Source organism: Lingula anatina, chromosome 7, assembly GCF_051362555.1.
Source record: "Lingula anatina isolate TDL-2025a chromosome 7, LinAna3.0, whole genome shotgun sequence".
NCBI classification, from domain to species: Eukaryota; Metazoa; Brachiopoda; class Lingulata; order Lingulida; family Lingulidae; genus Lingula; species Lingula anatina.
The window spans coordinates 2260339-2276471 of record NC_141773.1 but is presented as its reverse complement, the minus strand read 5'-3'; the positions used below and the strand labels follow the sequence as shown (position 1 = coordinate 2276471).

The window sequence follows — 16133 nt, the reverse complement described above, 5'->3', positions numbered from 1 at the left end:
ACAATGAACATTGTCTTTCAAAGTTAGCTGCGCTCTTAACTCGTTTAAAACGGTCAGATGCGTTCACTCGCGTGATGAGTGTAAAAAGAATCAAATTATATTGCACTCGTATCAGTTGGGACTAATTCATATAAACCCTCTCACTAAGACTGACTGCATACTTACAACACGAAGTGATTTCACCGGGCCACCTCACAGTAGATAATGTGAGCACTTTAAATCGGTCCCAATATGATTGCACGCTTTTCATGGTGTGCTCAGACAAAGACTGATTTGGAATGGACATCGGCCTTACAGCCGTCATCTGACGACCAAGTTGAATGAGCAGGTATATCAAGGTGTTAGTTGTAAAAGAGTTACTTTGCATGGAACAGGATTTCAAAGTAACGCCTTGGGCATCAAATTCCCCGTTTAATACATCCGGTCTAGCGATGACCTAATTTTTATCAACGTCCATCTAAAGTCTTCCTAATTTGAACGGGCCTCAAATCATGTCAAGAATTATCATGGCGCAGAAAATCGGCAGTTTCTGCTGCTTGGCATTCTCTACTAGAAGCGGAAGTCGGCTAATGGCATAGGCCTGCCTTCGTCCGTGGGGACCAATTTAATTGCTGACTCAGACGCTTTACACCTAAGCAACGAGTTCTCCCGCTGTCCCTGTGGGTTGTAGAAGGTGCCTTAATCTCATTACATCAACCTTGTGAACTGATTAAAACGAGTTGAGAGCTTCCGATTCTCAGCTGCGTACGAGATGAAGAGACGGCATTGGCAGCGACTCCCCTAGCGTTGTGATTTCCTCAGATAATGGACCATCACTTCTAAATTGCGTTGCCATGGTGATACATGCAGTTTAACCCCGGTGCTAGCCAAGGTTCGTGTTGGAACTGAACCATTTAAAGAAAATCGGTTTACATTTAATTGTCATAATCAGAGCGATCACATTTCCATAAATCAACAAGGCAATATCTTTATTTTAACAAAACCTCTTCGTCCATGTAATAATCTTAATAATTATCTATATTAGTTTTAGCACATTTTACAAAGACTGAGACCAAAAAAATACATAAGTAATGCAATGAAATAAGTAGATATTTTGTATATATGCTTAAATATACATTATATATGATATTTTAATCTTCATATAACGCTCCTGCAACGAGATGTCATATCAGTCTCCATGCACTTTATGTTTGTTAGTGGATAAGTGGTTTCCCCTTCCTGCAATAGTACATACGCATAAGAAGACACCTGTTTTGCCGCCCCTAACAGTAACGGGAATGGCAGATGGCTATAAGCACCGTAGTCTGTTTCCCATTACTTTGTACAGGTGACATTGGTCCCATATACATGCATTGTTCCAGTTAAAGTAAGTATGCAATAACCATATAATATTGGACCTTGGACTTCCATTCATAGAACCACCATTTTTGTGACAACGGTCGTCTGTTTGCGCAGCCCAGACCGGTTTGGGTCAGTTTGTCTGGACACACTTTCTCGCTCCTTTGACAAAAGGTAATTTCCATTTTTATCATTATTGCGTTCGCCCACGATTTCTGTATTAAACAATTCAGATGGTCTATTAAACGGTATATTTTATCTCAATATCACACAAGATGGGTAACTGCCATTATTGATCGGATGTTACATTTATAAATCGACAAATGAATGCTGAAAACACAAACGGTCTCAAAGGCACAATTGAAAAATGGGCATTCTTTAGTTGAGATAAGAAAGTGAATAGGAATTAATTTTCTAGTATTACATTTGATTGGTCTTACATTGCATCCATGCTCTTACATTACTGTATATTAATGTTAAATCGTGCATCGTGAGTTTTATTATCATTGTCATTATATTTATTCATATTTAAGCAGAAAAACCCGCATACCATATACTTAAAGATGTTTGAAGATTGGTGAGAGAGAGAGAGAGAGAGAGAGAGACTGGCAGATATTCATATTAAATAAAGTGATATTCTATGCGATTTGGACAGTTTTTAGTGAGACGACAAATATGTCACCAGATACACCTGCAGCATTGAAAGTTGCTTCCACGAAAATCCTGAGATATTTATACAACAATGCTGCAGCAATCTGTCCCACACATGACAAAATACCCCTTAGCGTTTCCTCTGATGAGAATTAGTCTTCTCAGCATCTGCTCCTCATGCATCTGTATATAACCTTAAAGAAATCTGTATATCCCATACTTCATCTGCATGCTTTAATGTGTGAACAAATCAATATGGCTGCTGCTCTTCTTCACAGAATTGATGACGAATCACCCAGAACGGAGAGTGAATTTTCACTAACTTTAAACCGCTTTGGCTTTGAAATCAGGAAGCAGACACCATGCAATCGTTTCGTAATCCAATTACATGGCAGATGGGAATTCATGGCGATATTGTCTGCTTTCAAGTGAGATTATACCAAGTCGGTTTGCAACTTGGGATAAGGACGCATACGTGATCTCGTGCCATGTTTTTTTGTGTTTTCATACTAAAGATATACATGTACATGTACAGACAGTTAGACTGTCGCTAGAAGATAACGTGCACAGCTAAATTTTGTGGATTGCAATCAATTTGGGTTCTCGCCTGAGTTTAGATATCCAGTGATGGTTTCTATCCTTATACACTAATGAGCTTGTGTACACTCGAGTGACTGGAATCTCGGGCTACGCTACGACACGCGCACCCCCTATCGGCTATATCTATACCTTCGCTTCTAATGACCTACTTTCCATCCTGCTCCATGTTGAACTGAGTTAGACTTGGTTTTTAAAAAATAAATTCAATTTGAGAAATTTTGATTAGATGATTTAGGTAAAATTTCCAGTCACCCCTTACCATTGATGTAAATATTCTTGCAAATTTGTTCTAGTAAATTCATTTTACAGACGTTTTACAGACGTTCGACATCGATTAGAGAGCATAAGTCTAACTGACGACAAGGTTTTAAACGCCTCTGTGCTTCTGTATTAACTTTTTACGGAATACAAAATACCGTGTTTTAAGTTGTATGGTACACAAATCTTATCTGCATATTATTTTTTTGTAGAATTTGTTGAGGCTGACTTTTTTTTCATCCATCAGATATCCCTTTGGAAACATAAGTTTTCTCGAAGTAGCCCAACAAATGTAAATATGTGTTAAAATAGTTCTATTGTATCATCTATATTCAGTTTTCCTCACGCCATACTGACATCAGATTGTACAGATATGCATATACTGACCACAATTTGTAATTTTCGTCATTCAGTGTCACATGCTAGTTTGTATGACTTGATTGTGATCAGGCCAAATTTCTAATTTCGCAAGCCATACGTACATAGACACTATGACGTCAGTCACTTAAATATTAAATGATGTCACTCATAAACCATGACGTCATAGGTCTCCCTCACCTGGCACTCTTTGCCAAACGCTTCATGTTGAGAGGCACATGTATCTTATTAATAAGCTGCAGTTTATCTTCGCTCCCTTGGGCAAACACGTTACTCTTCTCTACCCTGTACAAGCCACATGTTTTGGCCCTACTTTTGGAAGGAGGTCGCATCTGACCTTGACCTTGACCTTGTGACCTTAAACTCTGCAGCGTACCACCCGCAGATTTTGAGTGTCTGTGAAGCCTGGGTGCCGGCGTAGTTAACCTGCTGTACTGTTTTTTATCTGATGTCGGAGTCGAGATGGCGTCAGAGTTCCTGGACCACGCTGCAGACCTTGACATTCTTCGCCCTAAAATGGACAAAAAAAAAACGGTAATTTCCATGTTAATTGTTGATTAAGCGTCATGTCTAAGTGTCAGTTTCTTCAAATCAGCCGCTGTTTGCAATGTAATAAAAAAAAAGCTGGAGCAATCCTTGAATGGACGAGACATTCAGTTGTAAACCGTATGCAGACGTTTCAACTTTGCCCTTTAGTTTGATAATTTTATTAGCCCTGATAGTGAGTATTTAGTCGTGTGCACAAACTGGGGAAAGTTTTTAAGGGCAATATTTCAAAACTGCCGTCGATACTTATACGTAGAATTGTAAAGCAGCCAATGAAAATGTTTTGGGGAAAAAATTAGAAAAATTGAATTATGTTAAGATCTTGAAGGGCAGAAACCTCCAAATCAGCCAATCAGCATCTGTTATAGTCGAATATAGTTCAGTGAGAAAAAATGAGTGCTTTTTTCCATTTTTTTCCTGGCATTTCTTGTGTGTTGCTAGGGTTAATTTTGGTATCAACTAGCAGAGTAGGGTGTAAACTACTGGTGCAGTGGTTTGTTTACAAACAGAGGGGTGCACATGTTCAAGTGATGCCGGTAAGACAGCGGAGTTGATGACAGTATATTTTTTTGCCATTTGGAGTTATGTCAGTGTGTCTGCTGTCCATGGAGATGGGAAATTTTTCACAGAGTAATTTTCTTTATGCAGTTTTGCAGGCATTTCTTAGTATGGTCGTCAATGGGAAATATTTTGGTGGTTTCTCCCCTGAAAATTAATGAAATTGTGATACTAGGGAAAACACTTAGAAATAAAATGAGCGCATGTGTGCTTATTCTTGTAAACGTATATTCAACATGCGCATATAAAGACGTCAGGAACACTGTACAGTTGCATATGTTGATAACCGTAGATATCATCAATTCTGATAAGCACGATAACACCGACAAAAAAATGTAACTGTTGAGAACAAGTTTTATACTTTCAAAATTCACTGAGGCGAGCCCACGTCTGTGCTGACGATATCCCTCTCTTAGTGACGTCACCGAACCATCTGATGACGTCACGCCTTACCTGATCCTTCTGCCCAAGGGGTCGTGGTTATCGTCTCGCCAACACTGGATTCGGTCAAGTCCGGCGTCGTCTCGCGCATCAAATTTCGAGCCTTCGCCCGATGCATCTGTTGTAGCAGGTATATCATGAGCTTGTGCTTGTAGTTCTGCCACTCATTTATGGCCAGAAATTTCCGACAGAGCTCGTCGTCGCTCGGATACACGTGTTCGATTTTCTGGAGTTTCTGTAGAGTTTTTGGGTTGGCCAGTTCTAGGAATTTTGTCTTTGGAACTAAAATGACCGTTGTCCCTTTACTGACCACTGACACGTGACACGTGGGCTTCGTCAGAGACTCGAGACCCTAAAAAATGAAACAATAAACTGCCTTACTGGGTTGCACAAAAAAAACTATAAGCACAAACAATTCCATGATAATTAAACAAATTAATTGTGATTGGTCTTAATAAAAAAATGAACAATTTTTTTTTTTTTTTTTTTTGGTTATTTTTCGACAAAATATCCAAAACCTAAAATCATCTGAAACAGATGAAAAGATGTCATATTTGTAAGTGTGTGAGTTGAGTGATCATGATGCCATGCGGGTAATGCCGTCAAATGATGTGCAACGACTAACGGGGGGAGGGGGGACTTTACAGCGACAACTAGAGCATATGTACTGGCACTTAATCACTATCAGTCCTCTACTTCAAACACCCACAGTGAAATAATTACATCACACTGTATGTCTGTACGATACTTACAAAGTAGTCTCCGGGTTTGAGTGTGTCTACCCGCAGGAACACGCCAGGCGGTGCGCTGGTAAACCCGCTGTCCCTGGCAATGAAAATGGCCATAATTATTCATACTGCCGCAATAAACCTTGAAATATGGTAATTTCAATATTTCCTGCCGTATTTTAATATAAATCTTTTTAAAATAAATCTATAAATGACATAAGCTTGAATGTATGATTACTGAATGAAACTGTTTACTTCGACTCATTAAGAACAGTTATTTATCGCTTACTTCTGGTTCTAGTTACGCGCATATTGACCAGATTTTAAACAGAAAACGCCTCGCAAGCCTGCATCTTTTCGGACTCGGACAGTCACCCACATTGAGGGTAAAACCATGCCCACATATAGGATGCCTTACCGTAAGAACCCAGCCACATAGATTGACGACAAGCGCGTTCTGACTTGAAGAAAGAGTCTTGCTTAACTCAATCACACCGAATGTCGTCAAACGCATGCTCACAAGAAGGGCGAGTACTCCGCGTCTGACCTTTTCAGGAACCTTTGCTAAGCACCACCTCACCTTTGGCTCTCCTGTGCCGCTAGGTGTCTCACAGATCGGGACGCTGAGCTCGTCTCTGGAGGCGGAAGTAGTCCTGAGTGCTGGCTGAGATCCTTGCACTCCGACAACCTCGGCAGCAAGCACAGCTGAGGACGGTCTGATAGGCTGGTGGGGTGAGGGCGCTTCATGAGAGACGGCGTGGTCAGCGATGCTGACGTCAGAGAGCCACGTGACCTCAAACTGGTGTGCGATTCATTTGGCTGTTGAACTGAAAATAGATACGTAAAATCTTAGCCCGAGGTTTATTTTGGCCAGAGAACCTCCCAACAAATGCAAAAAGCCAAAGAAGCTTGGGACTAACGAACCTTCGGGCTATCGAAAGGAATCCCTTTACGAAATGGGAAACGAGCAAAATGGGTGCAAATTGTGGAACAGCGTGATGTCGCAATGCCAAAAAGGGGTTCAGAAGGTAACATTACGTCTGGCACAGGTCTGCCTTTGATCAGTTTCGAAATAAAAAAAATTGCGAATCAGGAGGTCTTTACTAAATAAAATGCTTGAAACAAATTTTGAGATTGGTTACCCATTCTTTCAAGACACCCTTTTTGCCCCCCCCCCCCCCACCCCCCCCACACACACACACTCTCTTCCATATAGTAAAATCATAATAAACACAGTAGCCCCTGAACGCAACAGTAGACCACACATTTATTTTGCATTTGAACAACCACTTTGATACTTACTAGTAGGAATATAAATTCCGGATGCTGTCGGCGTCTCCAGCAGGATGTCGTACATGGTAGGTTCTGAGGGAGTGGAGACCAACGTCACTGGCGTCTCTTGCAGCGGCATGGCGTTCCCGTAGACCAACTTCTGGAACTGCCTGCACCTGGCCAGATCTACCAGCTTCAGGACGTCGCAACTTCCCTGGAATAACGAGGAGGGCGACGTTTACAGGGGTCCATTCGTATAAATTTTGACATAAAGTAAATGAAAATTAGCATTTCAATTAACAGTGGCGCAACAAAAGGATAATGGACCGCCTTTAAAATAAATGATGAATATAATAGAATTCATTGGCCTCTTCCAAATGTGTTTACTATTTAAGTGATTAGTAACCAACAGTACCTCACAGTGAACTTCTTGCTAAACACGTGCTTGCTAGCGTGCATTTGTGTGTGTGTGTGCGCGCGCGCGCTCACGCGTGTCACTGACGTGGTAAAAAGTAACAACGCGTCCACGCATATGCTTTTGTTTTGTTTCGAGTTTGTTTTTCACGTAATGCGTAAATGGTAACGACCTTGAGAGTGAGAAGACTAGTCTACCTTCGTCACGAAGAGAAGGAACTCGTTCTCCCGTGCGTCCTTGACGACCACTCTGTCGTGTAAGTGCTCTACCACCATACAGTACTGGCTCAACTCCTCCACCGCACACGGCTTCCACCCGGTAAACAGCTCCGAATTCCTGGATTTGAAAATTGAGATAACAAAATAAAAGAGATATCTGCTCTCTCTCTCTCTCTCTCTCTCTCTCTCTCTCTCTGAACAGATTTAAATTCTAAACCCTTTCCGCCATTTCTCTTCTTCTCCCTACATATGTCTTATACCACCCCCACCCCACCCCGCGTCGCTCTTACCCTATCTATAACTAATCATGAACGGATATTCCAATACCACTCACTTGAGAAAGTCCGCCGTGATCGCCATCTCTTTTTCCATGTGTTCCAGCAGTCCGTGTTCTATGAACTCGCCCTTGTCCAGCACAATACACTCGATGTCCTCCTCTACGACCACCGTGGCCAGGCGGGGCACGTCCTTCACTAGGGCCTTTTCCTGAAGAGATTTAGGGATCATTACCACAGATATTTGGATCGATCTATCTCCCTGGGGAGTCTCACTAAATTGCTATCAAACTAAACGGCTTAAACGTATGTCACGCCTAGTTAAACTGTTAGGGGGTAATTATCTTTACTCCTAGCTGATTCGGTAGGCGTGACAGACATTTAAGCCTCTTGAGTTGATAGCAATTTAGTGTGGACCCCCAGGGAGTTAGGTCGATCCAGATGGATCGATCTAAGTATGGGAATCCAGTCTTATACATCAGGCTTTATGTGAGACAATACACTGTCACCCGAGCGATGTGTGCCAGAGCATCTCCAGCGTCAGCGAGAGACGTTCAAGACATATATCACAAGAGTACCCTCTACCAGAGGCACAGATTGAGTTTTCACTTGATATTCACAGATAATGTCTCTGGCTAAATGTGGTCAAGTTTCTAACACTGGCGGGTAGAAAAAGTGCCTATAATATCTGCCTCCCTGGAAAAGGGTGGCAGTTTATAATTACATACCGTGAGAAAGTACTGGCATTTCACCGAAAAGCATCGCTAAAACCGAATAAAGCGCGTATGGCCACGGTCACATAGCATGGCTTCGTATGTGTAGTGTAATACTATGCTATGTATTAAGGCCTGGTGAATAATCAGAGTACCTTCTTAAAAGTAAGAATAGAGAAGCGGTATTGTTCCAATGGCCTTGAAGATAAAGAAACGCCACCAGAAAGTGCTGAGCAGTCGGCCTAGAGTGACCGGTAGATCAGCAGGTAGATCACAGTGTGTTTTGGACTTACAGGAATACGTTTTTCGTTATCTACACGTGGTAAGAACTTTGAACAACTCTTGTGAGTGTGACAGTCAGCATGACGCTGAAAACGCAGACAGTTTTTTTTTTTATTTCACACCGAACCGTGACCAAAAGCATCAGAAGGCACTGCCTTTGTGAAAAAACCGTTGCACAACAGCTAACAAAATATATCAAATATCGCGGCCATAAAGTACGCCCACATACCCCAAAGCAGTCCCCTTTCTGCATGCGTATGACGACGGGTCTGGAGAAGATACTGGTGCCCGCCTGTTCCAAGGTGACGCTGGCACTTCCGGAGAAGATAAAGTAGAAGGAGAATCCAATGTGACCCTTTCGTAGGATGACGCGGTGTCTTCCATATCTGTAAATGAGTAGTATGTGGTTTGCAAGTACGGTGTCAAAGGTGTCTACATTTTGTGGACAAATTCTACATCCTATACGATACCAGCATCATCAATGGATTCGATGAACCGTTCTTTGCTCAAACCATTTGGTAAAATTTTCTTTCTTTAAAATGGCATTGAGAACAAAGTTACTTCCACTTACTTGGCATAGCGCACTGTCTTCGCCATAAGCGCCTGCATTTCATGGGTGTACTTCCTAAAGGACGACAATGTCCGCATCAGTCGCAGGATCTGGTAGATGTCGTCGTCTGTTCTTTCCCAGGGCTTCTTTTCCAGAATAAGCCGAGCGTTCTCGGGCCACGTAAACTAGACCAAAAATAAAAACAGAAAAATCGTACGCTAAAGCCGCATTCAGAACAGTGAACTAACTAGTCGAGGGTCAAACAAGCCGACCTACTTGAATACTTCCCCACGGGGAATCTATTCAATGTCTATTAGCGGATTAGACGGCTAGCTTTTTGGTGGATCGCCATATTTGACCCGCGGACTAGTTAGTCTACTGTTCTGAATGCGGCCTAAGTTAGTAAGAAGATCAATGTGGACCAAGGGGGCTGGAGGAAACGGGGAGGGGGGAGGCTTGGTCAATAATGTGCTCAGTGCCAGATCTTTTTTTTTTTCTTCTTCCAGTGCAATATAATATAATATAAACTTGGAATGCAAATAAATCTTAATTTTGGAAATCCGATGTTTGGCCGAAAAGAAGTATTTGCCACCAAAATGGCCTCAGTTGTCAAAATGTCAGAAAAAATAAGATTTATTCTCCGACCTGCAGACCTTCTTGGAAACGCAGCAGGTAAAATCATTTTACACGCCTTTTTTCCAGTACACAAACCAACAACTTACCTCATAATGCGACTTAAATTCGTCCGGGTCAAAGTTCAGCTCCTCCACGACCTCCGCCCCGTCCTCGTCCCTCTGAACTTTCCGCCGCGTGGAGAAGTTACTACGGAAGGCGGAGAGGTCAAGGCCGGCGTCCAGAGCGTAGCGGCTCAGGGCGATGTTCACGGCACATAACATCTTCACAATACGTGCTGCTCGCCGGAAACGCTGGAGAGGCTGCAAGAAGTGATGAAACACAAAAAGTTAATCACCAAGCTGCTGAAACTGTTGTCTTTAAGATTGTATGAGAGATACGATGGATATATGTCCTATACCAGCCTGTGCTTCTTAAAGGCTGAAGATGTCGGGCAAGCATCTGATTATGACGCGGCTTGAAGAAAATACCGCATAATTCAAAGTGTGAAAAATAGAGAAAAAAAAAGAAAGGAGGAAGGAGAGACAAACAGGAAAAAAAAAAAAAAAAAACAGGGGAAAAAATTCAACCTACCGTTTTGCCATCACGTTTCGGCTTTAAAGCATTCTAGAATAAAAGAAAACATTTCAAATAAGAAAAACAATTGCACCAACACCAAAAGTCGTAAATCCCATTTAACCCCTGTCTCTGCTATTTTAACAACATGCCTTGCAGGAACACGTCATAATAGCGCATTTTCACTCCGGGAAAGCTACCTTTCGGTACTAATATGAGTTAACAATGGTGCTTTTCTAGATCGGATGGGTAAACAAACATCATACATGGTGACATTGTTCATAGCAACCTGTTTAAAGTATATATGAAAAGAAAACGCAAAAATATTCGTTTGTTTTTGGAATACTCGTCTCTCGAATTAGAATGAATAACTTTGTATCAATGACTGGAGTCGTGGGACTAAATGCCTTAGCAGATATCTTGGAGAAATAGGATATAAATGATAACTTCGACAGGCCACCTTCAGATGGCCCAATGTTTGCCTACTGCAAGCAATAAACCAATACAACCAATAAACCAATACAAACCATCGATTCCTCTGTGAAAACATTTGAAAATATTCCGATACTATACCTGCTACTTCTAATAAAAAACAAAGAAATGAAAAACAGATCCCGGGGTTCGGTGAAGAATTGCATCAAACCAATAAAACCCCAATAAAACCCTAGTAACTTAGCCTAGTATTACCGTGTTATATTCATTCTTATCATCGAACCGCTCGTCCAAAATGTCGTCATCTTCTTCAAACAGACGCGCTATCAGTCGCGGATTGTCTACCAGGCCCCAAATGTATGACTTGTTCGTCTTGACATAGAAGTTCGGCATCCTTCAAACCTATAGGCCTGAACCATCGAATCTCAAGTGTTGGTCATTATCTGTCGGTATTACGACCCCGTGTGATGTCTAATATGTCCTGTGACTGCTCCGTACGCGTCCTTATCTTATTAAATGTATATGAGATTGTAACGTCAATAGTCCACGGAACCTTGTTATTCGTGCCACGCTTCTTTTGTCAAAACACGCACACAAAACACATTTGTTTTGTATCCGAGGTCAGAAAAACTTGTGAGGTTCTTGGCTGTCTTCAGACCCGATTTTCACATTAAATTTTAGACATTTTCAGCATCTTATTATGTGAAGAGTCTAGCTTCGTAGATCTATTTATCGATGATTTCAGATTTCTAGAAATAAATCCGTGTGTGGCCTTGAGCTCTGTTTTGAAAAATTAAGTGAAAACGTCATTAATGTTCGCCGTGTTTGCAAGGTTCCTAATGAAAGGTCGGTTGAAATAAATAGAATGAATTTACAGGCACAGACGTACTGTTGTCCAATTTAAACATCAATGGTCAAAGTAAAAATGTTCAGACCTTCTGCTATGTGGTTTGAATAAATTCCCTCCGCCTAGATCTCAATGAAATAGCGCCCATTTGATGAAAACAATGACTGTTACGACAAATGCCGCATGCCTGCATATGACGCGTGAGTATGCATTATTCAGCCTTCATCGACGGTTCGCCTCACACTCTGATCATTACTATCCTCTTAACAAAACATCCGACGAAAGAAAGGAAATAAAACGCACCTTTTATCACCAGAAAATGTATAAAAATGGTTTTCGCGAAAGAAAAAGGTGCTGTTTAACTGTCAGTTTGTTATTGGAGCAATGAGAGCGTCGCTCCTGGACACGGCCGATAAATACAGCAGATGAGGGATTGCGCGTCTTTAAACGGATCTTCTCACACTGCCTTGGTAAACATGCTACCTGTCTTTAAAGTCCATAACTTCAGTATCATTTAATTAAATTCTTTATCAGTCTCGTCCATAACTGCGTTGACAGGATAATACCGTATTCAGAGCATCATTTATGATCTGGCTGAATTACGTCGAATATGATTAAAGGGTTAAGAATCTGTTTGTCTACAGGGACGAGAGGTCGTTTTAAATTAAACAAATACAATTAACACCGACAATCTGTCATCTTTTCACATATTAAGATATTAAGATATCGTGAAATCTGGCGTAGTACTGTGCAGAATTCAGTGACACTGAATGTATTATCTTTTTTCCCCGTGAATGTCTACGTCCCGTGTATTCGCTGGATAACATTTAATAATCAAAAGCAATTTCGTGCGAAACCAGAGAGAGAGAGAGAGAGAGAGAGAGAATAATTACCCCTAGCTGAAGCAGCAAGACGTCCATGTTGTTGCTCAACGCTGCGTGACAACGCAATTTTAGTCCCGAACAATATCAAACCGCACTTAATTCAGTAATTAATCCTCGTGTGGCTCCAGTTAATCGGTTACACAACAAACGCGCTGCCCTCTCCGTCTTCATAAATTTCACATTAACCTGTAACTTTCAAAATTAATCTAATTCTGCCACTTCTGACTTTTTTCAGGAGATTAAAGTGACGAACATTTATAATGATTTTCGCCATATAAAACGGACTCGAGAGAAAGAAAGGAAATATTTACACGACTTAAGTCTTGTCATACTCTTTACCGTAGCAATAACACAAATCTCAAGTGGCAATAACATTAAACAAACATTAATTGAAGCTCTGCTTACATGAAAACATAATCTTTATCGGGCGAGCGCCATTCATATTCAGCACTTCACTACTAAACACAGAGCAGTCAAGAATACAAAGTGGAAAACATCAACGACTTTTTCTGTCTTATAATACTCTCGATCCTGGCACCTCTATAAGTCAATGGCAATTCAGAAATGTAAAGTAGAATGGCAAGGCAATTCTATTAAATGTCCTTTATTAGCCATCTGCTTCAGACTGTTTATTAACGTATCCCGCAATCTTAAAGCAAATAAACCTGAGATGGAGGAACATTTGAAATACCACATTAATGTGCATTATAGTCCCAATGCAAATAAATGATGGGGATTAATATGAATGAAGAGGGTTGCCATGAAAAAAAAAAAGACTTCTGTAACGGAGGGCAACTTGTCTTTTTTTTCTGTAGGCATGACTTTATCTCGCTTTATCCTCTCTCTCTCTGTCTCTCTCTCTCTTTCTCGTGTATTACGACTTCCGATAAAATGTTACATTTTTTTGCGATAAGCAACACCACGTACATAATGTTTGAACTGCTGCAATAATATTTTGTTTACATAAGAAAAACATACTCAGAACTTGAGACCTTTTTTTTACTTTTTTTTTTTTTTTTTTTTTTGGGGGGGGGGGGGGGGGGAGAGAAATCCAAGTTTTATCACCATCAGTCTCCACTGCTGCTCGGAAAAGTTCTTATTACTAAATTGCTACTGAGACGAACAAGGTCATCCAAGGCCATCCAAGGTCATCAATTGACCTCGGAGTACATAAAATATAACCTCTCACAATAAGTTAATTTTTGTTTACCAATTATTTAACTTGTAATTTTCCTTGTAATGCCTATTGGACATGTTTGGTTTTTACCCTCTAAATAAATGTTATTACACATTTATTTTTAATTCAAGTTTACCTTGAACCTTTGAGCTTTACTTTATATATCCGTTGCAATTGCAGTTCATTAATTGCACCGTTCTTCCATTTATCCAGCCAGCTTGTATTTTTGGACGAAAATGTCACAAAAACTTGTAGAAATTATTTATAATGATTGAGTTGAAATTTTGACTTACCAGTTGCTTCTCCCTCAGTTCTCTGCGTTGTCGCTTCTTTTCCTCTTTCCATTTTTCCCGCCATCGAGACTTGACATTGGCCCCGATTCTAATGAGGTCAGAGGGAAGCATGTGATTGACACGTGTCAAGAGTTTGGTGGCTGACAGGCCCGGGCTGCGGGCGGAACTGAATTCGTCTGCTGCGATTTCCAAAGAAGTCGGGACATTTTCGAATGGGTCTGAGTTCAATAATGAGAAAATTTATTTGAATGAGACTTTTCTGGAACACTGTACCAAATATCATGTTAATTCATTTAAACACTTTGATTATATGATTTTACTTAATGCATTTAGAAAGAGTATTAATTTGTGTAAATTATTTAAATATCCAACAACATTCGTTAAAAATAAACATTTTTATTATTATTATTATTATTATTATTATTATTATTATTATTATTATTATTAGAAAGCTTACCTTAGTAATTGTTTAATTATGGACCAAGAGCATTTTTTTCTAATTGATTATTATATTATCTTTAACCAACCTTTACGTTTTTTCTGCCAACAGAGTTTCGGGTTTGAGGAATTCCCACCCTTTTCTTCTTTACCGCTGGCTGCTCTTTTCACAGGGGCCGATCTTGATCTGTTCGTGATTTTCATTGTTTTAATCTTTCCTGCGCCCTTTTCTTCCATCGCAGCATCGCCTTTAAAGGCAACATTGCGTTTCACACCGTCTGTCTTGCAGTTAGACTCACTATGTACACAAGTTGATAGCAGCATCTTGATAAAACAATAAAAAATAGTTCCCAACCTTACGAAATATTTGAGTAACTAAAATAAACAAAACGGTCGCGAGCGTTACGACAAAAACGTTGTTCGTTACGTTATTATACAGTTGTGTTTTCCAGTTGCTGTGTGACGTAAACGACGAAATTCTGTGACGTATACACTTCATTATTAAACTCATTTTCATCATTCTTAGCTATAATAAGAGCAGTATTCATGGCTCAAAAAATAATGCCGTCATCATGAAAATAACAAAGTTTAACCCAACTGTAAACATTTAACTGTAAACGTATGTTAACACAAATATGGCAGAAAAGTAAGAGAAGAGCTTACGTTTCCTATGAGCTGTGTGTGACGTTGTCTGAACGTTACGTCATAATGCTATGGCGGCCTTGTTCACAGCAGAGATGAGCGGCCAATCCCTGAAAAAGCGCTTTATCTTCCATTTTATACTGCCATAGAATTTAATCTAATCCACACACACTGATTTGTACCAGCAGATTGCAAAACATCTTCGTTTTGTACAACAAAATAGCGTCATAAGTAGTTTGTGTTGGTCAGTCATTGTATGAAGTTAATTGCATGTGACGTCATCTGCACAGCATCTTGCAGGAGATTAGAACGCAGTGATTATAATGTGAAAAAGAAGTTGCTTGATATTAAACAAACTAGCCATAAATTTTGAGATAAAAATAACACAGTAGAAAATCAAGGCAGCAAAGCTGTCATATGTGCAGAAATAATGCAGATAATAACGAAGGCCGTGCGCTAATGAATATAACATAACAGCATTTTGTACTACCGTCAATGTGAAAATTTTACTAGCGCAGGGCCTCAGGCCCGGGGGGGGGGGGAAGGGGGTTAATACACACCTTCATTTCAAATGTTTAAAAAATGAAAAACTATAAAAAAAAAAACAAATAAATAAATTTCATGAATAACTGTCCAACAAATAAACCTGCTACCACCTATTGTTAATTATTACATTTTTATACGCGCTGTGTCCGTAGATAAAAACATTTTAATCCTGTGCAAAAATTGCAATTGAAGTTGAAGACAGCGCAAAACGCAAGGTTTCTTTACAAGGTTCAGAACTACTACAACAATGGTAGTCCGCTAGGAACCGTAGCCTTTTCCACAATACTTTGCTAGTTTACTATTTTTTTTCTACTTCTTTAGTGCTTTACAAGGTATTTCACAATTCCTCAAAATTCTTTAATCAAAAGAACTGCATGAAAACATCCATTAGAATTAAGTGGCAAGCAGAAATAATGTCCATAAATAAATACAAATGAAAACTTAAAAACACGCACAAAGACCG

The 16133-nt window shown here is 40.1% G+C and overlaps 1 protein-coding gene across 1 annotated transcript; it reads right to left on the bottom strand.

The window, feature by feature from the left end:
- Positions 1–3093: 3093 nt before the first annotated feature.
- LOC106159594 (cyclic nucleotide-binding domain-containing protein 2-like) lies at positions 3094–14806 on the bottom strand. Its single transcript, XM_087017054.1, has 13 exons — positions 14572–14806; positions 14045–14262; positions 10430–10462; positions 9946–10158; positions 9245–9408; positions 8903–9059; positions 7738–7889; positions 7383–7521; positions 6801–6984; positions 6079–6325; positions 5523–5595; positions 4783–5122; positions 3094–3736 (listed from the first exon to the last, which is right to left on the bottom strand). Exons 1-13 carry the CDS (start codon positions 14804–14806, stop codon positions 3402–3404), a joined length of 2490 nt encoding a protein of 829 aa, XP_086873180.1. The 3' UTR covers positions 3094–3401.
- Between the last annotated feature and the right edge of the window lie 1327 nt (positions 14807–16133).

Bases quoted from the DNA above. Each gene is read 5' to 3' on its own strand.
- LOC106159594 (XM_087017054.1), bottom strand. From the start codon at position 14,806: ATGCTGCTATCAACTTGTGTACATAGTGAGTCTAACTGCAAGACAGAC. The intron at 6,326-6,800 runs GTAAGTATCAAA...ATCTATTTTCAG, and splicing joins CGGAATTTATATTCCTACTA to TTCAACAGCCAAATGAATCG. The intron at 5,123-5,522 runs GTAAGTATCGTA...TTCATTTTTTAG, and splicing joins TCAAACCCGGAGACTACTTT to GGTCTCGAGTCTCTGACGAA.